The 27,581-nt window shown below is 49.7% G+C and overlaps 1 protein-coding gene across 2 annotated transcripts; it reads right to left on the bottom strand.

Moving 5' to 3' along the window:
• Positions 1 to 1,465: 1,465 nt before the first annotated feature.
• Positions 1,466 to 26,376, bottom strand: asb10 (ankyrin repeat and SOCS box containing 10). Of its 2 annotated transcripts, none has more exons than XM_080184644.1 (5): positions 25,986 to 26,376; positions 12,558 to 12,825; positions 8,868 to 9,372; positions 4,768 to 4,881; positions 1,466 to 1,703 (listed from the first exon to the last, which is right to left on the bottom strand). In XM_080184644.1, exons 1-5 carry the CDS (start codon positions 26,305 to 26,307, stop codon positions 1,518 to 1,520), a joined length of 1,395 nt encoding a protein of 464 aa, XP_080040770.1. In that variant the 5' UTR covers positions 26,308 to 26,376; the 3' UTR covers positions 1,466 to 1,517. The 2 variants fall into 2 exon arrangements, with proteins under 2 accessions (XP_080040770.1, XP_080040771.1); XM_080184645.1 differs by lacking the exon at positions 25,986 to 26,376 and adding an exon at positions 15,042 to 15,280.
• Positions 26,377 to 27,581: the final 1,205 nt, after the last annotated feature.

Raw genomic sequence — 27,581 nt, 5'->3', positions numbered from 1 at the left:
AAGGGGCAGTCGGGGCTGGAAGGGGCTGTGGGGGCTGGAAGGGGCAGTCGGGGCTGGAAGAGGCTGTGGGGGCTGGAAGGGGCAGTCGGGGCTGGAAGAGGCTGTGGGGGCTGGAAGGGGCAGTCGGGGCTGGAAGGGGCTGTGGGGGCTGGAAGGGGCAGTCGGGGGCTGGAAGAGGCTGTGGGGGCTGGAAGGGGCAGTCGGGGCTGGAAGAGGCTGTGGGGGCTGGAGGGGGCAGTTGGGGCTGGAAGATGCTGTGAATCTGGAACGGCTGTGGGGAGATCTGCTGCATTGATCCTGAATCTGTGAGGCATTAACCTGGAGTTAGCAGAAAAGGCCAGAGTTGAAGGGTTAATGGTACTGATTTTGTTTGATTGCTTTCTCTCCGGACACCCCCCCCCCTGCCACCCCCTGCGCCCCCGCCCCACCCCCCCGGCCACTTATCTGTTTCTTTCACCTCTTTCCTCTCTCGTTCCCATTGCATTCCATTCCTCATTCCCTCACTATCACCGCACCAGCCCTGCTGGAAATCTGGTTTGCCCAGAAAGGTGGGGGTGAGAGGGTATTGGTTAACTAGATTCAGCATGGGGGGGGGGGGGGGGGCGGGGGCTGAAGGGGAGGGGGGGGTGGATGGGGGGGGTGAGCAGTGTGAAGGGGTGAGGGGGGGGTGGATGGGGGGGGGTGGGGGGGGGTGAGCAGTGTGAAGGGGTGAGGGGGGGTGGATGGGGGGGGGTGAGGGGGGGGTGAGCAGTGTGAAGGGGTGAGGGGGGTGGATGGGGGGGGGTGGATGGGGGGGGGGTGGGGGGGGGTGAGCAGTGTGACGGGGTGAGGGGGGGGTGGATGGGGGGGGTGAGCAGTGTGAAGGGGTGAATGGGGGGGGTGGATGGGGGGGGTGGATGGGGGGGGGGTGGGGGGTGGTGAGCAGTGTGACGGGGTGAGGGGGGGGTGGATGGGGGGGGTGAGCAGTGTGAAGGGGTGAGGGGGGGGGTGAGGGGGGGGTGAGCAGTGTGAAGGGGTGAATGGGGGGGGGGTGAGCAGTGTGAAGGGGTGGATGGGGGGGGTGAGGGGGGGGTGAGCAGTGTGAAGGGGTGAGGGGGGCGGTGGATGGGGGGGTGAGCAGTGTGAAGGGGTGAGGGGGGGTGGATGGGGGGGGGTGAGGGGGGGGTGAGCAGTGTGAAGGGGTGAGGGGGGGTGGATGGGGGGGTGAGCAGTGTGAAGGGGTGAGGGGGTTGGGTGGGGGGGGGGGTGAGCAGTGTGAAGGGGTGGATGGGGGGGGTGGATGGGGGGGGGTGAGGGGGGGGTGAGCAGTGTGAAGGGGTGAGGGGGGGTGGATTGGGGGGGGTGAGCAGTGTGAAGGGGTGAGGGGGGGGGTGGATGGGGGGGGGGTGGATGGGAGGGGTGAGCAGTGTGAAGGGGTGGATGGGGGGGTGAGGGGGGGGTGAGCAGTGTGAAGGGGTGGGGGGGGGGTGCCGGAGCCCGGGGTGGGTCACTCTGTCTGTCCGGTGTTGATGGATTTGCTAACTGACGTATCCACGGAATTGCAGCAGGAGATATTCCTGAAGGACGGTGGGCAGTGGGAGTTCGGGGACGAGCTTCTGGCACTGACCATCCAGTTGGTTACGTATCGTACACCTCGCCAAGTGCTGAAGAGAACGTGGCTTCTGGGAAAGTGCAAACAGGGAGTCATAGAATTCCTGGTGCTCCTGTGGGAACAGATAGGGAGTTACACGGATTTACAGCACATTCTGTCCTCGACTTGTTAATGCCTGTGTGTTTACCCCACAAGTGCCCCCTCACACTCTCATTACCTCTTCCCCCCTCCCTCCCCTCCCCAGCCTTCCTCCATCTCCATTTGCTGTCTCAATATCAGGGTGTATAGGGTGTCAGGGAGGGGTAATCCCTCTGGTGGGGGAACATGTCGTGTCCTTTCAGGGTGGTTTGTCCATCCTTTGTCCCCACCTGGCACTCAGCTCTCACCTGTGGTCCCTGTTTGTGTGCGACAGCAGCCACACCCCGGGCAACGGCCTCAACAAGCCGGCTAAACCAGGTGAGGGTAACCGAAGGGTCTCAGCCCTCGGTGAGACAGGGAGATGTCTATCCCAGCATGTGAAGACAGAGTCCGGAAGATTGAGCGGAAGAGACCAGTGGAAGGTCCAACGGTCAAGAAGGCGGTCTCTGCAAGCGTCGTGGAACGAGAAGAGCAGGACAAGACGCAGAAGACGTCCTGGTCATCCACTGCACCCAGTCCCACTTCCAGCCGTCTTGACTCTTGTCACTGGATCTAGATGGGAATTGGGAAGAGGGAGTGAGGCTGACGCTGCGCAACTCTCCCTCACTTTAATCCAAATCAAGCGCTAGTCTCAACACCATCATCATCATCATCAGTGTCCTGTTCAACCCTTGAAGTCCTGTGGTGATGGGCGAGCGATGAAGCAGCAGGTGTGGATACACTGGGAGCTGTAATCACGGACCTGCACGCAGGCGGCTCAGGTCTAATGGTCGTTTTCCACTGACCGAAGCAGCAGTGGAACTCGGCGTCTACCTGGGCGACTGAGCAGTCATAGAACAGTACGGCACAGTACAGGCCCTTCGGCTCTCAATGTTGTGCCGAGCTATGTCCAAACCCAAGATCAGTCTATCCCACTCCCTATCATTCTGGTGTGTTCCATGTGCCTTTCCAATAACTGCTTGGAAGTTCCTAAAGTGTCCGACTCCACTATCACAGCAGGCAGTGTATTCCACACCCCAACCACTCTCTGAGTAAAGAATCTACCTTGGACATCCCTCCTATATCTCCCACCATCAGCCTTATAGTTATGCCCCCTAGTAACAGCTACATCCACCCGAGGAAATAGTCTCTGCACGTCCACTCTATCAATCCCCCTCATCATGTTATAAACCTCTATTAAGTCGCCTCTCATCCTCTTCTGCTCCAAAGAGAAAAGCCCCAGCTCCCTCAACCTTTCCTCATAAGACCTCCCCTCCAAACCAGGCAGCATCCTGGTAAATCTCCTCTGCACTCTCTCCAATGCTTCCACATCCTTCTTATAGTGAGGTGACCAGAACTGAACACAATATTCCAAATGTGGTCTCACCAAGGTCCAGTATAGTTGCAGCATAACCCCACGACTCTTAAACTCAAACCCCCTGTTAATAAACACTAACACACTATAAGCCTTCTTCACGGTTCTATCCACTTGACTGGCAACCTTCAGAGATCTGTGGATATGAACCCCAAGATCTCTCTGTTCCTCCACATTCCTCAGAACCCTGCCGTTGACCCTGTAATCCACATTCAAGTTTGTCCTACCAAAATGAATCACCTCACACTTATCAGGGTTAAACTCCATCTGCCACTTTTCTGCCCAGCTCTGCATCCTATCAATGTCTCTTTGCAGCCTACAAGAGCCCTCCACCTCACCCACTACTCCACCAATCTTGGTGTCATCAGCAAATTTACTAACCCACTCTTTAGCCCCCTCTTCCAAGTCATTGATAAAAATCACAAATATCAGAGGACCCAGCACTGATCCCTGTGGTACACCGCTGGTAACTGGTCTCCAGTCTGAAAAGCCCTCCACCACCACCCTCTGTCTTCTATGAGTTACTTGTCCTATTGGCCAAATTTCCTTCTACCTGACACCTTCTTACTTTCTTCATGAGCCTACCATGTGGAACTTGATCAAATGCCTTACTAAGTATTATCAAATGCCCACCCCCCCAACCCCACCAAGTCTCCCTCCATTTCCATTTGCTATCTCAATATCACTAAAAGCAGACAAGTGATCATTAACATGTGGGATCTTGCTGTGCATCAATTGGGTGTTACATTTCTGACATTACAACGTAGACTATCATTTGTCAGCACGATGGCACAGTGGTTAGCACTGCTGCCTCACAGCGCCAGGGAACCGGGTTCAATTCCCGCTTTGGGCCACTGTCTATGTGGAGTTTGCACATTCTCCCCGTGTCTGCGTGGGTTTCCTCCGGGTGCTCCGGTTTCCTCCCACAATCCAACGATGTGTGGATTAGTTTGATTGGCCAAGGAAAATGTCCAGCTAGTACAGTGGGCTGGGGCTGGGTAAGATGCTCTGTCAGAGAGCTGGTGTAGAATTGATGGAGCGAATGGCCTCCTTGTGCACTGTGGGGATTCTATGATTCAATTGCCAGGTTGTATGGACAACACATCAACATATTCCATTGGTGATAATACATGATGGGACAGCCTGAGGTTGTCAAAGGTGCTACTTAAATGCAAGTATTTATTTATTGAGCAGCTGATATGAATGATTCCTTACCCTGGAACCATGGAATTACGGAAAAGGTACGGCACAGAAAGAGGCCATTCGGCCCATCTGGTCCATTCCAGCCCAAGGGCACCAGGTGCCCTTTCTAATCCCACCTTCCTGCACCTGATCCATAGCTCTGTAGCTTACAGCACTCAAGGTGCAGATCCAGCTACTTTTCAAAAGAGTCTACAGTCTCTGCCTTCACCACCAACTCCAGCAGCAGGTTCCAGACACCCAGAACCCTTGTGCCACCCCATGTTAGTACATTGTATTACATTAAAGGTGCTATATCAATGTAAGTTATTGTTGTTGTAGGAGCTGGGGGCTGTCATTCAGTGACCGCAGCTGACATTGTGTTTTATGGATCAGCAAAGGCACAATGTTTCCCGGACAAATTGAAACCTTGGTGTCCCGTGACCACTCTTTCCTGGGGAGAGATTTCTGCACAAACTTTCCAAACTCTGGATACTGGTTGTACCTGGAAAAGCTTCAGGGGCACTGACTCCATCCAATCGTCTGTCACTTTGAGCCGATCGTAGACGTTGATGAGAACCTCAATGGTCCGTGGAGACTGGGAGCAGAACTTCAGCACCTGGGACCAAGACATAGAGAGTGTAACATTGGCACAGCTGGGTGGCTTCACTCAGTACTGGGGGGGGGGAGGGGGGGGGGGGGCGAGGGATACGCCCCCACCCTGAGGGGCAGCGGGTGGGGGGGGGTGGATACATGGCAACAAGGTCGTAAGTACAGGCATTGAGCATAAAAGTCAAATTGATCGAGGAGAACCAGTGGATGTGGTTTATTGAGACTTTCAGAGGGCTTTTGACAAGGTCTCATATAACAAACTACTGTACAAAGTTAACATAGAACATAGAACATAGAACACTACAGCACAAACAGGCCCTTCGGCCCAGTATTACATGTCTAACGACATGAAGTACTCGGCTATTCTCGAACCTCCAAGAGCAGCCCTAGTACGACCCATCGTGTGTATGCCCCTCATTGGACAACAAGGCGGACCGACTTAAAACCTGAGGAGAGACTGAGTGGGTTAGGATTATATTCACTGAGTTTAAAAGAGTGAGAGGGGATCTGATAGAAACTTATAAAATTCACACAGGGTTAGACAGGGTAGATTCAGAAAGAATGTTCCCGATGGTGGGGGAGTCCAGAACTAGGGGTCAGAGTTTGAGGATAAGGGGGAAACCTTTTAGGACTGAGGTGGGGAGAAAGTTCTTCACCCAGAGGGTGGGGAATGTGTGGAATTCACTCCCACAGAAAGTAGTTGAGGCCAAAACGTTGTGAGATTTCAGGAAGAAATTAGATATCGCTCTCGGGGCTAAATGGATCGAGGGATATGGGGGGAAGGGAATCAGGATATTGAATGCAACAATCAGCCATGATCAGAATGATTGCTGGAGCAGTCTCGAAGGGCCAGATGGCCACCTCCTGCCTCTTGTTTCTATGTTTCTATAAGCTGGAAGTTTAATGTTGAAGTTTTCTAAAGCCCTGGTTCGGCCCCAGTTCGAGTTTTGTGTCCAGTTTTACTCAGCAGACTTTGGGAAGGATATGAGTGTTCCTGAGAGGGTGTGGAGAGAGATTTACCCAAACGATTTGATTTGATTGCTTATTGTCACACGTATTGGAACACAGTAAAAGTGTTCTTTCTTGCACTCTATACAAAGTATACCGTATATCAGGGAAAAGAGAGTGCAGAATGTAGTGTTACAGTCATAGCAAGAGTGTAGAGGAAAATCAACTTAATGTATGGTTGGTCCATTCAAGAAATTAATAATATAAGGCAGATTCCTGGGATTGGGGGGAGGCGGGAATGGTTTCAACAGGTTCATTTGGAGCAGCTGCTGTTATTCTGGACTGAAGGAGACTGAGGGAGGGTTTGATCAAGGTGAACACAACGATAACAGGTTTAGAGAATGTGGACATTGGATCTGACCAGAACTGGATCCAGTGCCCAATATGGATCTTACCATAGAATCATACAGTGTGGAAGAGACCCTTCAGCCCATCGAGTCTGCACCGACACATTAGAAACACCTGACCTCCCACCTAATCCCATCTGCCAGCACTTGGCCCATAGCCCTGAATGTTATGATGTGCCAGGTGCTGATCCAGGTATTTTTTAAAGGATGTGAGGCATCCCACCTCCACCACTCTCCCAGGCAGCACATTCCAGACCCTCACCACCCTCTGGGTAAAAAGCTTATCCTCAAATCCCCCCTAAACCTCCTGCCCCTTGGCTTGAACCTCTGTCCCCTCGTGACTGACCCTTCAACTAAGGGGAACAGCTGCTCCTTATCCACTCTGTCCGTGTCCCTCATAATCTTGTACACCTCGATCAGGTCGTCCCTCAGTCTTCTCTGCTCCAATGAAAACAACCCAAGCCGATTCAACCTCTCTTCATAATTTAAATGTTCCATCCCAGGCAGCATCCTGGTGAATCTCCTCTGCACCCCCTCCAGTGCAATCACATCCTTCTGATAATGTGGTGACCGGAATTGCACACAGTACTCCAGCTGTGGCCTCACCAAAGTTCTATACAACTCCAACATGAGCTCCCTGCTTTTGTAACCTGTACCCCGATTGATAAAGACAAGTGGCCCATATTCCCTTTTCATCATCCTACTAATATGGCCTTCTGCCTTCAGAGATCTGTGGACAAACACACCAAGGTCCTTTTGTTCCACAGAACTTCCTAATGTCCTACCATTTATTGAGTACTTCCTTGTCTAATTACTCCTTCCAAAGGAGTATTCCAAAGGAATAGTTTAGGTTAGAGGGTCATTAGGTTGGTTCCACTGGTCGGCACAACATCGAGGGCTGAAGGGCCTGTACTGCGCTGGAATGTTCTATGTTCTAAAGTGTATCACACTTTCAGGGTTAAATTCCATCTGCCACTTATCTGCCCATTTGACCAATCCGTCTGTATCTTATTATGGTCTCTCTGGACTCATTCTCTCAAAAGAGGCTGAAGTCCTTCCTATCCAGTGCAATGTTTGAATCAGTGCTGTTTGGCAGTTTTGCAGAAACCTGTGCCTCATTATCTCTGAAGATACACGAATGATCCCTGGGGTCTGCAGAGACCAGTTTCTCAGGGAATTACCCAAAGGCCAAACCAACTGGAGTTGATTCAGCTGCTGGGAGAAAGGCCCCCACGATGGCTGGAACATGAACCATCTCAGAAAGCCATCGTTTGTCTCAGCCAAAGTGGAGAGGTGGGAACCATTTCACCATTGCATACCTGCCCCCCCCACCAAGAACCAAGCTGGTGGAACCAGTAATACTGTCTTGTGGAGCTGCAAGGTCAGGGTGCCATCTTTTCTTCTACCAAGCAGCAGCGGGGAAAAGGAGCTCTATCCAGGTTTAGTGCCTCAGCTCATCTGTACTGTTTCTACTGAGCCTCTGTACCATCGCCTACAAGCCTGACTGATTCATGCCCACGTGAATCACTGTGGGAGTCAACTGCATTGGAAAGTGAATTATCCCGCATCTGTCCAGCCTGTTGACTCTGTGAAGGAGTACACCATTGGACTCTGATTCTGGACACGTGTGAAACAATCACTCTTTTCTCTTTAGTCTTGTCTTGTAAATTTTTCTTTCTCTATCCCACTTTACTGTACAGATGAAAAGGAGGCAACAACATTAGGTAGCACGGTGGCACAGTGGTTAGCACTGCTGCCTCACAGCGCCAGGGTCCCAGGTTCAATTCTGGCCTCGGGTCACTGTCTGTGTGGAGTCTGCATGTTCTCCCCATGTCTGCGTGGGTTTCCCCCCACACTCCAAAGATGTGTGGGTTAGGGTGATTGGCCATGGTAGATTGACCCTAGTGTCAGGGGGTTAGTAGGGTAAATGTGTGGGGATACGGGAATAGGGCCTGGGTAGGGTTGTGGTTGGTACAGACTCAATGGGCCAAAAGGCCTCTTTCTGTACTGTACAGATTCTATGATTGCCTCTATCCTCCCCTGTTTAAGTGTGTGCAAATTAACTAATGCTCCGAGTACATGCTACCTGGAGTTGTTCTAGGCTATTTATACCAAATTTGGAAATACGCGCCACTCATAAAAATGGAAACATTCAAATAACCTTTCCATTTACAGACAAGTGATGAGAGGGGAAATCAGTCTTTAATAACATAAGAACCAGGAGCAGGAGTGGGCCATTCGGCCCCTCGAGCCTGCCCCGCCATTCAATAAGATCTTTTTGTGGACTCAGCTCCACTTACCCACCCACTCACCTCTTCCTGATAAAACATCATCAACCAGACTGCGGAAAGCCCAGTGAAGTGTAATTGTAATAATGTTACTCTGAATAGAGAAGGTCCATGCTCCACTGACTGTGAGCTTTCCCTGTCTCCACCACCCACTCAGACAGTGTATTCCAGATCATAACAACTCGCTGTGTAGAAATATCCTGTCCAACTCTTGCCAACACTGTCCAAGTAACACAGGCACGCATGAACACATGTTCACATTCATGCCAAATGCACAGAAAGAACACATACACATATCAGTCAGTATAGACATACTTGCACTGACCAATCAGGAGGGGTGTTTGTCTCACCTTAGGAATTGCACCTGGCCAGATGCGGATGGATCCGTAGTTTAAGAGGGATCGGACTGTGTGTTCTGGTTCCAGCTCTAACCTGTAGGCTACAGCCTGTAAAGCTTTGTGCATTGGGGCATTGCCACCGTAGTCCATGCGGTTAACATCGATTCCCTGATGGAGAAGCAGGTTCACTATCTTGTTATTGGCGGTGCGACATGCCAGGTGTAGAGCAGACTGCTTCTCCTCATCCAGGGCATTGACACTGGCTCCTTGTTCAATCAGCAGCTTACACACACGGTAATATCGCTCAACATCCTCCTTGCCATGTGTCTGTGCACACACACAGTGCAGTGGTGTCTGGCCACAGTCATTCATCCTGTTGACAGAGGCTCCATATTCCAGGTACCTGGTCACATGTTCCTCTAGCCCGAACCTAGCCGCAATGTGAAGTGCTGTGTCATCTTTATCCTCCGTGCGACTGTTAACATGGCCCCCAAACTTCAACAAATGCGCTGCACACCTAGCAACAAGAAACACAGTTATAGCTCAGCGGCCAATCCAGTCACCTGTCTCTTGTCCATCCAAATTGGATCATTACAGTGGGCGCAGATGGAGGAGAACAAAGTGGGTTCCTGGACACGCGTCCTTTGTTTGAACAGAGGGGAGTACGGTAGGATGAGAGAAGAATTGGCAAATGTTGATTGGGGGAGTGCGTTGGAAGGTAGGTCTGCTGAGGAGCAGTGGAGGATCTTTAAGGAGATCTTTCTTGGTGCTCAGCGGAAATTTATTCCGATGGTCAAAAAGGACCGTAGGAGGAGAGGTAATAAGCCGTGGATAACGAAGGAGGTGAAGGAAAGTGTTAAATTAAAAGCAGAGGCGTTTAGAGTAGCTAAGAGTAGTGGGCGAGAAGAGGATTGGGAGAGGTTTAAATGTCAACAAAGATTGACAAAGAAGTTGATAAAGAAGGGTAGGAGAAACTATGAAGCTGGGCTAGCGCTTAATATAAAAAAGGATAGCAAGAATTTTTATAAGTATATAAAAAGGAAGAGGCTGGCTAGGGTGAACGTTGGACCCTTAGAGGATGAGAAGGGGGACCTAGTGGTAGGGGATGGGGAAATGGCTGAGGTCTTGAATAACTTTTTTGTTTCGGTCTTCACGGAGGAAGACGTGAATAATTTGCCGGGTGTTAGCGATGGAAAGGTGGTAGGACTGGAGGGTCTCAATGACATTGTTGTTACTAGAGAGGCGGTGCTCGACAGACTGGAGGGGCTGATTGTGGACAAGTCCCCAGGACCGGATGGAATGCATCCGAGGGTTCTGAAAGAAATGGCGGAGGTGATAGTGGATGCCTTGGTGGTTATTTTCCAGACGTCGCTGGATTCCGGGGAAGTGCCAGAAGATTGGAAAACGGCTAATGTTACGCCGTTGTTTAAGAAGGGTGCCAGGCAAAAGGCGGGGAGTTATAGGCCGGTTAGTTTAACGTCTGTTGTAGGTAAAATGTTAGAATCCGTCATCAAGGAGGAAATAGCGAGGCATCTTGAGGGGAATTGCTTGATAGAGCAGACGCAGCACGGTTTCGTTTAGGGGAAGTCGTGTCTGACAAATTTATTGGAGTTCTATGAGGATGTGTCTCGTGCGGTGGATAGAGGAGAGCCGGTGGATGTGGTCTTTCTTGATTTTCAGAAGACGTTTGACAAAGTACCTCACAAGAGGTTATTGCAGAAGGTCAGGGGACATGGAGTTGGGGGTAGGGTGTTAGCGTGGATAGAGGATTGGTTGTCAAATAGGAGGCAGAGAGTGGGGGTCAATGGGTGCTATTCGGATTGGCGGTTGGTGACTAGTGGAGTGCCCCAGGGGTCGGTGCTGGGGCCTCAGCTATTTACCATTTATATAGATGATCTGGAGGAGGGAACCGAGTGCAGGGTGTCGAAATTTGCTGATGACACCAAAATTGGTGGAACGGCAAATTGTGCGGAGGGTGTGGAGAGTTTACAGGAGGATCTAGAGAGGCTGGGCGAATGGGCCAGGAAATGGCAAATGGAATTTAATGTTGGCAAGTGTGAGGTGGTCCATTTTGGTAGGAATAATGGTAGGAAGGACTATTACTTACGTGGCGAAAAACTGCAGCAGGCGACGGTGCAGAGGGACCTCGGGGTCCTTGTGCATGAGTCGCAAAAACCCAGCTTGCAGGTGCAGCAGGTGGTCAGGAAGGCGAATGGGATGCTGGCCTTCATAGCGAGGGGGATTGAATATAAAAGTAGGGAGGTCTTGCTGCAGCTGTATAGGGCATTGGTGAGGCCGCAGCTGGAGTACTGTGTGCAGTTTTGGTCGCCGTACTTGCGCAAGGATATTTTGGCCTTGGAGGGAGTGCAGAGGAGGTTTACTAGGCTGATACCGGAGTTGAGGGGATTGAGCTGTGAGGAGAGGCTGAATAAACTAGGCTTGTACTCGTTAGAGTTTAGAAGAATGAGAGGAGATCACATTGAGACGTATAAGATGATGAATGGGATGGATAGGATAGAGGTGGAGAGACTCTTCCTGCTTAGAAAGGACAGTAGGACTAGGGGGCACAGCCTCAAGATAAGGGGGGGCGGTTTAGAACGGAGTTGAGGAGGAACTTCTTCACTCAAAGGGTGGTGAATCTCTGGAATTCTCTGCCCGTTGAAGTGGTGGAGGCTGCCTCGCTAAATATTTTTAAGACGCGGGTTGATGGGTTTTTGATAAGAGAGGGGATTAAGGGTTATGGGGAGAGGGCGGGAATGTGGAACTGAGCCACGACAGATCAGCCATGATCTTATTGAATGGCGGGGCAGGCTCGAAGGGCTAGATGGCCTACTCCTGCTCCTATTTCTTATGTTCTTATGACCAGATCATGGCAGCAGCCATAATACACAACCTGAGGGGAGACCTGATAGAAGTCTACAAGATTATGAGGGACAGAGTGGATAGTCAGAAGCTTTTTCCCAGGGTGGAAGAGTCAATTACTGGGGGCACAGGTTTAAGGTGCGAGGGGCAAGGTTTAAAGGAGATGTACGAGGCAGATTTTTTACACAGAGGGGGGTGGGTGCCTGGAACTCGCTGCCGGGGGAGGGAGTGGAAGTGGATACAATAGTGAGTTTTCAGGGGCGTCTGGACAAATCCATGAATAGGATGGGAATAGAGGGATATGGTCCCCGGAAGGGTAGGGGGTTTTAGTTCAGTCGGGGGCAGCATGGTCAGTGCAGGCTTGGAGGGGCCGAAGAGCCTGTTCCTGAACTGGAATTTTCCTTGTTCTTTGTTCTAGACACCTCGATGTGAAGATTTCCGGGAGGGTGGAGTTGGGAATGACGGCTGACAGCACATGGAGATTCCTCAGAGTCAGTTCCAAAGAGCAGCATCGAACTCCACCCTGAGAGAGATTCTCGGCAGGAGGATCTCGGAAATCCAGGATGGACTCCGGATGGAATGATTGGTCCGTTGGATGGAGGTTGATTGGCTATTCCAATAGGTGGGGATTGATTGGTTGTTCTGTTGGCTGGGGTTTGATTGGTCGATTAAATTGGCAGGATTTGATTGGATGGTATAATTCCAAGGATTTAATTGGTTTAAGGAGCAGCTTTCCATGTTCCAAACATTCCCATGATCCGAAATAACTCTGGGAAAGGTAACTGCCCCCTCCCCTCTCCCTCCCCCTCCCACTGGAGTTACCAATCTGTTCCAGCTTACGGTAAGGATTCTGGAGAGGAGCAGAGATGGAGCGGAGTGTAGCCATCCTCGGAGAAGGCGTTGGGATTTGCTCCATAGCTCAGGAGAAGTCGTACGCACTCAGTCTGGGCATTTTCACATGCTTCATGAAGCGCAGTCTTCCCTCCTGGTGCAAAGTCTACCTCCGCTCCACAGCTCAGCAAATGCCGCAGACACCTGTCGTAGCCACGGCTGGCAGTGATCTGTAACGGGGTGGTAAACTCCTGCTTATAACACAGAGACCAGATTCCTGCAGGGTGGAGAAGCAATGGGATATTGATTACACACAGGGACAGTGGCTTCACAATGTCAGCCTGACAACAACCTGGCTAGATTCATACTGAGTGTGTATATACACTGCACACTGTACATATACACAGCCCTGTGTACACCACACTGCACACTGTACATATACACAGCCCTGTGTACACCACACTGCACACTGTACATATACACAGCCCTGTGTACACCACACTGCACACTGTACATATACACAGCCCTGTGTACACCACACTGCACACTGTACATATACACAGCCCTGTGTACACCACACTGCACACTGTACATATACACAGCCCTGTGTACACCACACTGCACACTGTACATATACACAGCCCTGTGTACACCACACTGCACACTGTACATATACACAGCCCTGTGTACACCACACTGCACACGGTACATATACACAGCCCTGTGTACACCACACTGCACACTGTACATATACACAGCCCTGTGTACACCACACTGCACACTGTACATATACACAGCTCTGTGTACACCACACTGCACACTGTACATATACACAGCCCTGTGTACACCACACTGCACACTGTACATATACACAGCTCTGTGTACACCACACTGCACACTGTACATATACACAGCTCTGTGTACACCACACTGCACACTGTACAAATACACAGCTCTGTGTACACTACACTGCACACTGTACATATACACAGCTCTGTGTACACCACACTGCACACTGTACATATACACAGCTCTGTGTACACCACACTGCACACTGTACATATACACAGCCCTGTGTACACCACTGCACATATGCACAGTGCTGTGTACAGCACACTGCACACAGCCTGTGTATGCCACAGTGTACATGTACATAGGCCTGTGTACGCCACACTGCATACTGGACATACACACAGCCCTGTGTATACCACACTGCACATTGTGCACACACACAGCCCTGTGTATACCATACTGCATATTGCATATAGAGTCATAGAAGTCACAGGTGGACAGAGTGGTGAAGAAGGCAGTCGGCATGCTTGGTTTCATTGGTCAGAACATTGAATACAGGAGTTGGGAGGTCTTGTTGAAGTTGTACAAGACATTGGTAAGGCCACACTTGGAATACTGTGTACAGTTCTGGTCACCCTATTATAGAAAGGATATTATTAAAATAGAAAGAGTGCAGAAAAAATTTTCTAGGATGCTACCGGGACTTGATGGATTGAGTTATAAGGAGAGGCTGGATAGACTGGGACTTTTTTCTCTGGAGTGTAGGAGGCTGAGGGGTGATCTTATAGAGGTCTATAAAATAATGAGGGGCACAGATCAGCTAGATAGTCAATATCTTTTCCCAAAGGCAGGGGAGTCTAAAACTAGAGGGTACAGGTTTAAGGTGAGAGGGGAGAGATACAAAAGTGTCAGAGGGGTAATTCTTTCACACAGAGAGTGGTGAGTGTCTGGAACAAGCTGCCAGAGGCAGTAGTAGAGGTGGGTACAATTTTATCTTTTAAAAGGCATTTAGACAGTTACATGAGTAAGGTGGGTATAGAGGGATATGGGCCAAATGCGGGCAATTGGGACTGGCTCAGGGTTTAAAAAAAAGGGGCGCATGGACAAGTTGGGCTGAAGGACCTGTTTCCATACTGTAAACCTCGATGACTCTATCCCCGCTCACTCTTCTAAACTCCAGTGAATATAATCCTAACCGACTCAGTCTCTCCTCATATGACAGACCTGCCACCCCAGGGATCAGCCTGGTAAACCTTCGCAGTGCTCCCTCTGCTAATGCTCTGGGATTCTGCATTAGCCAAACTAAATCAAATAGTTTCTGTGCCCCTGCTCACACTGAGGTCAAAGCAAAAATAAACCAGAAAATGCTGCAAATATCTCCAAGCAGGGAAACAGATTTCAGCCCAGTCACCTTTCCCCACAACACCTCCATTCTGCTCCTCTCTCCTCAGACGCTGCCAGACCCATGTATCATTCCAGAATTTTCTATTTGATTTCCCATTTCTTGCACCGTCAGTATTTTGGTTTTGGAGATGGGAGCAGAATCTAACAAGCTGATGGACTTTTCCAACTTGCCTTCAGCACGATCTCTCAGACAGAGGCGATATCCTGACAGCTCCCGCCCCACCCCCCACCCCCCACCCCGAGCCAGCCCCTCCGAGAGCCCTAACCTCCAGCACCTTCCTTGTGTAACTCACGTACTCAGCGCCCGGAGGTTGTATCTATAATTCTTCCACTGTTCCACATCACTGGTGTCAAAGACAACATTGGGGTGGAGGTGACCTTGCCCAGGGTCAGTGATCAGCAGAACCAGAGTCTCCTCATCCCCGAGTAATAAAGCTTGCCACAATTCCCAGGCAGCACCTTCAGCCTTGGAGGTCACAATGACGTTTGACATAACTCAGAATCCCAGTAAGTGTCCAGACAGAGCTGTCGCTTTCATACACGGGGTTCTGCTCTGTCCATCCAACTTCCTCAGCTCCTTGCCCATTTGAAGTACAGTTTTTGCTCAGCTCAGTGCAGTTTGATTCTATTTTCTGCTGCTGTGTAACTCGTGACACTGGCTGGTTCCCAGGTACACTGCGGTTTCAGTTTGCACTCTGGTGGCTGGGCTACTTTCAGCAGCGCTGCCTCACAGTTAGAGGATAAATGCAGCCCGAAAGCAGACCATTCAGCCCACTGTTCCTGTGCTAGCTCTTTGAAATCCAATGAACCTCACTCCCCACTCTCACCCCATAGTCCTGCAGATATTTCTCCTTCAAGAATTTCTTCAATTCCATTTTGGAAAGTTCCTATTAGATGAACCATAGAAACCCTTCAGTGCAGAAAGAGGCCCTTTGGCCCGTCGAGTCTGCACCGAACACCATCCCACCCAGGCCCTACCCCCATATCCCTACACATTATACCCACTAATCCCTCTAACCCACACATCATGGACACTAAGGTGCAATTTCTTAGCATGGCCAATTAACTGAGTTGACAATGAGCTAAGAGATTCCGCTGCTAATCTCCATCCATCAGCTTTTTTGTGCAGGTGTAGCATTCCTGCAGTGCAGAAAGAGGCAATTCGGCCCATCGAGTCTGTACTGAACACAATCCCATCCAGGCCTCATTCCCGTAACCCCTTATATTTACATTCTGGCAGCATCTTCCAGATCACAGTGTCTCAGTGAGGAAAGGATTCTCCTCCTTGATTTCTTTTGCCAAACATCTGTGTCCCCTTGTTACTGATCACTCCCTGACCACAAAATCCACCATCTGCCGAGTTACCCAATCAAAATCCCTCCTGATTTAGGACATCTCGATTAAATCTAGATTGTTTGTGGAGCAGCTGGGGTTTTTCCTGCATGTTGTCTCCACATTGATTGAATTCCCTGATTCTGGAATCATTCTGATAAATGGGTGGCACGGTAGCACAGTGGATAGCACTGTTGCTTCACAGCTCCAGGGTCCTGGGTTCAATTCCCGGCTTGGGTCACTGTCCGTGTGGAGTTTGCACATTCTCCCCGTGTCTGTGTGGGTTTCCTCCGGGTGCTCCAATTTCCTCCCACAGTCCAAAGATGTTTGGGTTAGGTTGATTGGCCACACTAAGAAATTGCCCCTTAGTGTCCAGGGATGTCTAAGTTAGAGGGATTTCATTCACAGGTTTTAAGTCGGTCCACCTCGTGTCCAACGAGGGGCATACACACGATGGGTCGTACTGGGGCTGCTCTTGGTGGTTCGAGATTGGCCTAGTGCTTCATGTCGTTAGTGTGTGCCTAAACTGGACCAGATACTGGGCAAGACGACAGCTCAGTGACTATCACTGATTGCTGTGCAGACACATGGATTTGGGCCGGTGTCTGTGGGGAATTTGCACATTCTCCCCGTGCTTGCATGGGTTTTCTCCGGGTGCTCCGGTTTCCTCCCACACCCCAAAGATGTGCTGTTAGGCTGATTGGCAGGAATAAATTGTCCCTAAATCAGTTTCCCTCAATCTGGATGGCCATAAAACATTAGACAGGGGTCGTGGGTGGAGAGGGGGACTGGTGGTGTTGAGATGGCGGCGCGGGCTCGTTGGGCCGAAGGGCCTGTTTCCCGGGCTGATTTTGTTCTTTGTTTTTTGTTGTATGATATGGGGGTAGGGCCTGGGTGGGATTGTGTTTGGTGCAGACTTGAAGGGCCTCTTTCTGCACTGTAAGGTTCTATGATAAATCACCTCCTCACCCTCTCCAACTTCTCAACAGAAATGAACTCTGTTTCCCAGAGCTTTGCCACATTATAAACAAGGATTAAAAACAGCCTCAACTTGCCTTTCCCTCATTCCCAAATGTTGTGGACACATCCTGGGCTGCAGTCCCTTAAAACTGCTTACTTGATTGTTTTGTACCAACGTGACTCTCTTAGTGAATGGAAATGTGACCTCTCTGTCCCTCCCAAACTCTCTCACTCTCCCCCGGTCTATCCGAAACCCACAGAGAGTGGGCCTGAAGCCTTCAATCACTAATCTTGGCAACTTTATATTTGTCGATTTTATATCTGCTCTGTTAGAGAACCTGTATTATACCAGGACTGAGCTTTGAGAAGTTATTTTGATTTAAACAAAGTGTGATTGTGCTTTGATTTAGTCAATGATGTAATGATGATGAGTGGTGATGTTATTAACTGTGGATCTGTTTCTCCACATTCCTTCACCCTGTTTGCAAAACAGTCCAGCCATCTCCACAGCTGTTATTTTGGATATTTTTGCCCTGGTCAGACTCACTCAGATACAAGCTGCTTTCTATTTTTAACCTGAATCCGTTCTTACTGCAACTGATAACCCCCGAACTACGAGGCAGACAATGAGAACCTTGCCTGTGGGGTGATCAACTCCGCAATGGAATCAGGAGGTGGAGTTTGATCTCTTCATTTACAAGATGTTGGCTAATTGCCCATCTCTTATTGCCTCTTGAGAAGGTGATGGTGAGCTGCCTTCTTGAACTGCTGCAGTCTATGTGATGTAGGTACACCCACAGTGCTGTGAGGGAGGGATTTCCAGGATTTTGACCCAGTGACAGTGAAGGAGCGGCCGATATATTCCCAAGTCAGGATGGTGAGTGACTCAGGAGGGAACTTGCAGGTGGGGGGTGTTCCCAGGTACCAGTTCTTGTCTTTCCAGATGGAAGTGGTTGTGGGGTTTGGAAGGTGCTGCCTAAGGAATCTTGGTGAGTTCCTGCAGTGCGGTAAGCTGGATAATGTAAGCTGGCTGATGGCAGTGTGGGAATCCTGTCAGATAGGTGTGGAAACAGCTGGGATATTGTCAAATCTGCAGACATCACAGTGGCTATGGGCAGAATCTGAGAAGGACTCCAGTTTTGACAGAATTCTCTTCCTGGGAAGATCTGAATGAAACTTCAGGAATCTGGGATGATATGGAAATTAGATTTAAACGGACTCTGCCTCCAGGAAGCAAGGATGTAATCAGACTGCATCAAAAGTTTGTTTGTTTATTAGTCACTAGTGGTCTTACATTCACACTGTAATGAAGTTCCTGTGAAAATCCCCCAGTCTCCACACTCCAATGCCTGTTCAGGTACACTGGGGGAGAATTTAGTATGGCCTGCACATTGTTGGACTGTGGGAGGAAACCGGAGCACCCGGAGGAAACCCACACAGACACAGGGAGAATGTGCAAACTCACACAGACAGTGACCCAAGGCCAGGAATTGAACCCAGGTCCCTTGCGCTGTGAGGCAGCAGTGCTAACCACTGTGCTACTCCATTTTGATTTGATTTATTATTGTCACGTTATTAACATACAGTGAAAAGTATTGTTTCTTGTGGACTTTACAAAGTATACCGTTGATAGAGAAGGAAAGGAGAGATTGCAGAATGTAGTGTTACAGTCACAGCGAGGGTGTAGAGAAAGATCAACTTAGTGTGAGGTAGGTCCATTCAAAAGTCTGACAGCAGCAGGAAAGAAGCTGTTCTCGAGTCGGTCAGTACGTGACCTCAGACTTTTGTATCTTTTTCTCAAAGGGAAGAAGGTGGAAGAGAGAATGTCCGGGGTGCGTGGGGTCCTTAATTTCACTGGCTTCTTTACCAAGGCAGCGGGAAGTGTAGACAGAGTCAGTGGATGGGAGGCTGGTTTGTGATGGATTGGGTTTCTTTCATGACCCTTTGTATTTCCTTGTGATCTTGGGCAGGGCAGGAGCCCAGACCGAGCTGTGATACAACCAGAAAGAATGCTTTCTATGGGGCATCTGTAAAAGTTGTTGAGAATCGTAGCTGACATGCCAAATTTCCTTAATCTTCTGAGAAAGTAGAGGTGTTGGTGGGGCTTTATTAACTATAGTGTCGGCGTGGGGGGACCAGGTTATTAGTGATCTGGACACCTAAAAGCTTGAAGCTCTCGACCCTTTCCACTTGGTCCCCGTTGATGTAGACAGGGGCATGTTCCACTTTACACTTCCTGAAGTCAATGACAATCTCCTTTGTTTTGCTGAGATTGAGGGAGAGATTATTGTTGCCGCACCAGTTCACCAGATTCTCTATCTCATTCCTGTATTCTGTCTCATCATGTTTTGAGATCCGACCCACTGCGGTGGTGTCATCAGCAAACTTGAAAATCGAGTTGGAGGGGAATTTGGCCACACAGTTATAGGTGTATAAGGGGTATAGTAAGGGGCTGAGAACACAGCCTAGTGGGGCACCGGTGTTGAGTACGATCGTGAAGGAGGTGTTGTTGTCTATCCTTACTGATTGTGGTCTGTGACTTAGGAAGTTCAGGATCCAGTCACAGAGGGAGGAGCCAAGGCCCAGGCCACGGAGTTTGGAGATGAGTTTTGTGGGAATAATGGTGTTGAGGGCTGAGCTGTAGTCAACAAATAGGAGTCTGACGTAGGTGCCCTTGTTACCTCGGTGTTCCAGCATTGAGCGCAGAGCCGGGGGATGGTGTCTGCTGTGGACCTGTTATAGCGGTCGGCAAACTGTAGTGGATCCAGGCAGTCCAGGAGGCTGGAATTGACTTGTGCCATGACTAACCTTTCGAAGCACTTCATAATGATGGGTGCCACGATGTTGCGCCGACCAGTTAAAAAACAATGACCCTCTAACCTAAACCAATCCCTTTCCATCCATAAACCTATCCACGGATCTCTTAAACGTCCCCAAACTAGGTGCATTTACAACTGCAGCAGGCAGGGCATTCCAATCCCTCACCACCCTCTGGGTAAAGAACCTACCCCTGACATCCATCCTATAACTACCCCCCCTTAATTTAAAGCCATGCCCCCTCATGCTAGCTTTCTCCATCCGAGGAAAAAGGCTATCACTGTCCACCCTATCTAAACCTCTAATCATCTTATATGTTTCAATAAGAGAGGTTGAAGATGTCTGTGATTACCCCCGCCAGCTGATCCATGCAGGATCTGAGTGCCTGTCCGGATACCCCATCCGGGCCAGTCACTTTCCGTGGGTTGACCTTCGAGGAAGTTGCTCTGACATTGGCAGTGGTGACCTCGGATACAGGGTTATCCGGGGCTTCCAGGGTGGGGGGCACGCTCTCACTGACCTCTTGCTCCAAGCGGGTGTAGAATGCACTGAGCTGATCAGGGAGGGGTGTGTTGGAGCCGCTGGTTTTACATGCCTTCATCTTGTAGCCTATCATGTCTTACAGACCTCGCCATAGTCAGTGAAGGTGTGGTTCGCCTGGGACTCGAGCTTGGTCCGCTGCTGACCAGTACTTTTGGAGAACAGTCTTTGGGTTAATATTTATTCTACAATAAAAGTTATCTTCCTTCCTTAAAATGTTGAAATATTCCACAGAATCTCAACATTGCAGAGGAGACTATTTGGCCCATTAACTCTGCACTGACTCTCTGAACAAGTGTGCTGAGGGAGTGCCGCACTGTCAGAGGGTCAGTACTGAGGGAGTGCCGCACTGTCAGAGGGTCAGTACTGAGGGAGTGCCGCACTGTCAGAGGGTCAGTGCTGAGGGAGTGCCGCACTGTCAGAGGGTCAGTACTGAGGGAGTGCCGCACTGTCAGAGGGTCAGTGCTGAGGGAGTGCCGCACTGTCAGAGGGTCAGTACTGAGGGAGTGCCGCACTGTCAGAGGGTCAGTACTGAGGGAGTGCCGCACTGTCAGAGGGTCAGTGCTGAGGGAGTGCCGCACTGTCAGAGGGTCAGTACTGAGGGAGTGCCGCACTGTCAGAGGGTCAGTGCTGAGGGAGCACCGCACTGTCAGAGGGTCAGTACTGAGGGAGTGCCGCACTGTCAGAGGGTCAGTACTGAGGGAGCGCCGCACTGTCAGAGGGTCAGTACTGAGGGAGTGCCGCACTGTCAGAGGGTCAGTGCTGAGGGAGCACCGCACTGTCAGAGGGTCAGTACTGAGGGAGCACCGCACTGTCAGAGGGTCAGTACTGAGGGAGCGCCGCACTGTCAGAGGGTCAGTACTGAGGGAGCGCCGCACTGTCAGAGGGTCAGTGCTGAGGGAGCGCCGCACTGTCAGAGGGTCAGTGCTGAGGGAGCACCGCACTGTCAGAGGGTCAGTACTGAGGGAGTGCCGCACTGTCAGAGGGTCAGTGCTGAGGGAGCACCGCACTGTCAGAGGGTCAGTACTGAGGGAGCACCGCACTGTCAGAGGGTCAGTACTGAGGGAGCACCGCACTGTCAGAGGGTCAGTACTGAGGGAGCGCCGCACTGTCAGAGGGTCAGTACTGAGGGAGCGCCGCACTGTCAGAGGGTCAGTACTGAGGGAGCACCGCACTGTCAGAGGGTCAGTACTGAGGGAGCGCCGCACTGTCAGAGGGTCAGTACTGAGGGAGCGCCGCACTGTCAGAGGGTCAGTACTGAGGGAGCACCGCACTGTCAGAGGGTCAGTACTGAGGGAGTGCCGCACTGTCAGAGGGTCAGTGCTGAGGGAGCGCCGCACTGTCAGAGGGTCAGTGCTGAGGGAGCGCCGCACTGTCAGAGGGTCAGTACTGAGGGAGCACCGCACTGTCAGAGGGTCAGTGCTGAGGGAGCACCGCACTGTTGGAGATGCTGTTTTTTGGTGAGATTTTAAAGGAAAACCCTCTCTGTGCTGTCAGGTGGAGATTAAGGATTCCACAGCATCATTTTCATGAACAGTCGTCTGCATCCTGGCGAAAAGAGAAAATTCTGGCTGAACTCTGGATCCGGAAGAATCTGCGGACACGGAAACAATGAATGTTTTGGGTTTGTTTGCTAATTTTTCAAAAGCAGCAATGGTTTGGAATCACCGGGATTCTCTCTGGTGTACTGACTAATATTAACTGTAAATCACTCAGGCAGATTATGTGGCCACTCTCACATTGCTGTTGATGGGATCCTGCTGTGTGACCATTGGCTGCCTACATTCCAAATGTCATAAGAATATCAGAACGAGGAGCAGGAGTGGGCCATTCGGCCCCTCGATCCTGCCCCGCCATTCAATAAGATCACGGCTGATCTTTTTGTGGACTCAGCTCAACTTACCCGCATGTTTGTCATTTTTATAAATGACCTAGATGAGGGTGTAGAAGGATGGATTAGTAAATTTGCTGATGACACCAAAGTTGGAGGAGTTGTAGACAGTGAGGATGGATGTTACAGTTTGCAGAGGGACATAGATAAGCTGCAGAGCTGGGCTGAGAGGTGGCAAATGGAGTTTAATGCGGAAAAGTGTGAGGTGATTCACTTTGGTAAGAGTAACAGGAGTACAGAATATAGGGCTAATGGAAGGACCCTGAGTAGTGTTGACGAGCAGAAAGATCTCGGTGTCCATGTGCATAGCTCCCTGAAAGTTGGCACCCAGGTTGATAAGGTTGTTAAGAAGGCGTACGGTGTATTAGCTTTTATTGGTAGAGGGATTGAATTTCGGAGCCGTGAGGTCATGTTACAACTGTACAAAACTCTGGTGCGGCCGCACTTGGAGTATTGCGTACAGTTCTGGTCGCCGCATTATAAGAAAGATGTGGAGGCATTGGAAAGGGTGCAGAGGAGGTTTACCAGGATGTTGCCTGGTATGGTGGGAAGGTCTTATGAGGAAAGGCTGAGGGACTTGAGGTTATTTTCATTAGAGAGAAGAAGGTTACGAGGTGACCTGACTGAGGCATCCAAGATGATCAGAGGGTTAGATAGGGTGGACAGTGAGAGCCTTTTTCCTCGGATGGTGACGGCTAACACAAGGGGACATAGCTTTAAATTAAGGGGTGGTAATTATAGGATAAATGTCAGAGGTAGGTTCTTTACTCAGAGGGTAGTAAGGGCATGGAATGCCCTGCCTGCAGCAGTTGTGGACTTACCAACTTTAAGGGTGTTCAAATGGTCAGTGGATAGGCATATGGATAACATTGGAATAGTTTAGGTTAGAGGGTCATTAGATTGGTTCCACTGGTTGGCACAACATCGAGGGCCGAAGGGCCTGTACTGCGCTGGAATGTTCTATGTTCTATGCTCACCATAACCCTTAATTCCTTTACTGCTCAAAACTTTATCGATTCTTGCCTTAAAAACATTCAATGAGGGAGCTCAACTGCTTCACTGGGCAGGGAATTCCACAGATTCACAACCCTTTGTGTGAAGAAGTCCCTCCTCAACTCAGTCCTAAATCTGCTTCCCCTTATTTTGAGTCTATGCCCCCTAGTTCTAGTTTCACCCGCCAGTGGAAACAACTTCCCTGTTTCTATCTTATCGATTCCCTTCATAATCTTATATGTTTCTAAAAGATCTCCCCTCATTCTTCTGAATTTCAATGAGTATATCCCCAGTCTACTCCGTCTGTCCACGTAAGCCAACCCTCTCAACTCCGGAATCAGCCCAGTCTCCACACTTCAGTGTCTGTGCAGCACTTGGCTCCGTGCTGAAATTGTGAAAGATGCTGATTGGCAAGACCAGTTTTGATGGTACCAGACAGGAACTTTCAAAAGTTAATTGGGGGAGTCTGTGGGAAAGCAAAGAGGCGTCTGGTAAGTGGGAGGCTTTCAAAAGTGTGTTAACCAGGGTTCAGGATAAATACATTCCTCTTAGAGTGAAGGGCAAGGCTGGCGGAGGTTAGGAACGCTGGATGACTCAGGATATTGAGGCCCTGGTCAAGAAGAAGAAAGAGGCACATGACATGCACAGGCAGCTAGGATCAAGTGGATCCCTTGAAGAGTATAGGGGGTGTAGGAGTGAAGTTAAGAGGGAAATCAGGAGGGCAAAAAGGGGACACGAGATTGTTTTGGCAGACAAAGCAAAGGAGAATCCAAAGAGCTTCTACAAATACATAAAGGGCAAAAGAGTAACAAGGGAGAGAGTAGGGCCTCTTAAGGATCAACAAGGTTATCTATGTGTGGATCCACAAGAGATGGGTGAGATCCTAAATGAATATTTCTCATCAGTATTTACTGTTGAGAAAAGCATGGATGTTAGGGAACTTGGGGAAATAAACAGTGATGTCTTGAGGAGTGTACATATTACAGAGAAGGAGGTGCTGGAAGTCTTAAAGTGCATCAAGGTAGATAAATCCCTGGGACCTGATAAAGTGTATCCCAGGACACTGTGGGAGGCCAGGGAGGAAATTGCGGGTCCTCTAGCCGAGATATTTGAATCATCGATAGTCACGGGTGAGGTGCCTGAAGATTGGAGAGTGGTAAATGTTGTGCCTTTGTTTAAAAAGGGCTGCAGGGAAAAGCCTGGGAACTACAGACCAGTGAGCCTCACATCTGTGGTGGGTAAATTGTTGGAAGGTATTTTGAGAGACAGGATCTACAGGCATTTAGAGACACAAGGACTGATTAGGGACAGTCAGCATGGCTTTGTGAGTGGAAAATCATGTCTCACAAATTTAATTGAATTTTTTGAAGGGGTAACCAAGAAGCTACATGTGGGCAGTGCAGTTGATGTTGTCTACATGGACTTTAGCAAGGCCTTTGACAAGGTACTGCATGGTAGGTTGTTGCATAAGGTTAAATCTCATGAGATCCAGGGTGAGGTATCTAAATGGATACAAAATTGGCTTCTTGACAGAAGCCAGAGGGTGGTTGTAGAGAGTTGTTTTTCAAACTGGAGGCCTGTGACCAGCGGTGTGCCTCAGGGATCAGTGCTGGGCCCACTGTTATTTGTTATTTATATTAATGATTTGGATGAGAATATAGGGGGCATGGTTAGTAAGTTTGTAGATGACACCAAGATTGGTGGCATAGTGGACAGTGAAGAAAGTTATCTCCAATTGCAACGGGATATTGATCAATTGGGCCAGTGGGCTGACGAATGGCAGATGGAGTTTAATTTAGATAAATGCGAGGTGATGCATTTTGGTAGATTGAACCAGGGCAGGACTTACTCAGTTAATGGTAGGGCACTGGGGAGAGTTACAGAACAAAGAGATCCAGAGGTACATGTTCATAGCTCCTTGAAAGTGGAGTCACAGGTGGACAGAGTGGTGAAGAAGGCATTCGGCATGCTTGGCTTCATTGGTCAGAACATTGAATACAGGAGTTGGGACGTCTTGTTGAAGTTGTACAAGACATTGGTAAGGCCACACTTGGAATACTGTGTACAGTTCTGGTCACCCTATTATAGAAAGGATATTATTAAACTAGAAAGAGTGCAGAAAAGGTTTACTAGGATGCTACCAGGACTTGATGGATTGAGTTATAAGGAGAGGCTGGATAGACTGGGACTTTTTTCTCTGGAGCGTAGGAGGCTGAGGGATGATCTTATAGAGGTGTATAAAATAATGAGGGGCACAGATCAGCTAGATAGTCAATATCTTTTCCCAAAGGTAGGGGAGTCTAAAACTAGAGGGCATAGGTTTAAGGTGAGAGAGGAGAGATAGTAAAGTGTCCAGAGGGGCAATTTTTTCACCCAGAGGGTGGTGAGTGTCTGGAACAAGCTGCCAGAGGCAGTAGTAGAGGCTTTGACTTTTAAAAAGCAGTTAGATAGTTACTTGGGTAGGATGGGTACAGAGGGATATGGGCCAAATGCAGGCAATTGGGATTAGCTTCGGGGTTTATAAAACAGGGCAGCATGGTCAAGTTGGGCCGAAGGGCCTGTTTCCATGCTGTAAACCTTGATGACTCTATGCTATCTAGTTGAACATTTTCTGATCCAACGCTCTAGTTGAGATTGTTCTGCGTGTCTGACTCCCTTGGTGGAGAGGGGGAGGTCGTGCGCCACACCCCAGTGTCTGGGGAACTCACCCAGTCTCTGTGATGACCATTGTAGCTCCTCATGTGACCCCTCAATCACCAGATTCACTGCTGTGGACTTGCTGAAGAACTGCTGTACTCTCTGGATGTCTCCTGTGTACAGCGCATTGTGAATCAGCCGATCTTCACACAGTAGAAAGGGTTTCTGAGTTCCTCTGCCCACCCTCGGGGTCCTGGGGATCTCAGCCCTTCTCCCCTGGGACACATAGTAAGTCTGGCACCGTTTGCGGAGCTCCTGTGCTTCTATTGCCTCTCTCTCCAATTCCAGGGAACGCAGTACTTTGGAACTGAACACAAAACTGTGGGCAGACATTGTGAAGCAGGTTCTCCCAACTCTGAACACTCAGTCATCGGCCAGCTCCCAGCACAGGGAGAACTGACTAACTCTGTAACCTCCCTGCTCTCTGTCCAAATATTTACAGCAGTTATTTCTGTATCCCAGCAAGCAGCACTGGAATCTTGTTTACCAAAGTCAGCACTGTGATATATTAACCCCGGCATCACCAGGTTACTGAGCGGAACGGGGCAGCATGCTCAGTCAGCACCATCAGTACAATCACCGTCTACACCGAGTGCTCCAGGATAAAACCCAGACATTTACAACCAAACCTTTCCCACGGCTGGAGCTGGGATGTGGGATGAATCCAATGACTCTGCCAAAGGGTCAGTACAGGCACCATGGGCTGAATGGCCTCATTCTCAGCCTCATCATTCTCCAATCATCAAACACTTTAAAACTGTGTGCTTTGAGTATTTGGAGAATCGTCCCACAGCCGGCCTAATCTCTGCTGAACTGTATCATCTTCAAATAACAATAAACTGGCAGAATCCACATCTCCTTCCTCCACTCTGCTCCAACATTCACTCAGATTGTGCTCTTAACTCGATATTCCACTGACCCCTTTCTAACCTTTGACTCCCTTGTTCGTTAGGAATCTATCGAGCTCTGTTTAATAACGCCCACATCTCGTTAATGAGGACAAAAATTATTCATATCATCAGAGTCTCATTAACATAATCACAACTCCATTACTCCAGATCTCGCCCGAGTGTATCACAAACTCTTACATTCTTTTGTTAAACTATTTATTTTCCGATGCCCCTAAACCGCCTGCACTGTTTCCAATTTCTGCCCAACTTTTACCCCCCTCCCAGCTCCCCCCCCCCACCCCCCGTCCTCCATTTTACACATTCATTCCCAAGATGTGGGTGTGGCCGATTGGCTAATATTTATTGCCCATCCCTAATTGCCCCTTGAGAAGGTGATGGTGACCCACTGCAGTCCGTGTGGTGTAGGTACACCCACTGTGCTGTTAGGGAGGGAGTCCCAGGGTTGTGAACTGGGCTGTTCTCAGCTCACTTGGAGAACATTGTGGGCGGAGACCCTCCCGTGTAAGGTGGGATGTGACAGGAGCTTCTGACGGGCTGTGATCCCGATGGAGACCTGCCTGTGGAGGGTCTGGAAACTACTCACAGTAAAACCCACTCAGGAGGGACAATGACACTCTCTGAAAGGACAAGCGATCAGACTGACTTCTCTCCGGAATGTTCTCAGTTTAACAGCCGCATCCTCCAAGGTTGAATATC

This window comes from Carcharhinus amblyrhynchos, unplaced genomic scaffold (genome assembly GCF_965287045.1).
Source record: "Carcharhinus amblyrhynchos unplaced genomic scaffold, sCarAmb.v2.hapA scaffold_850, whole genome shotgun sequence".
Taxonomy (NCBI): domain Eukaryota; kingdom Metazoa; phylum Chordata; class Chondrichthyes; order Carcharhiniformes; family Carcharhinidae; genus Carcharhinus; species Carcharhinus amblyrhynchos.
This window is presented reverse-complemented; position numbering and strand designations above follow the sequence as displayed.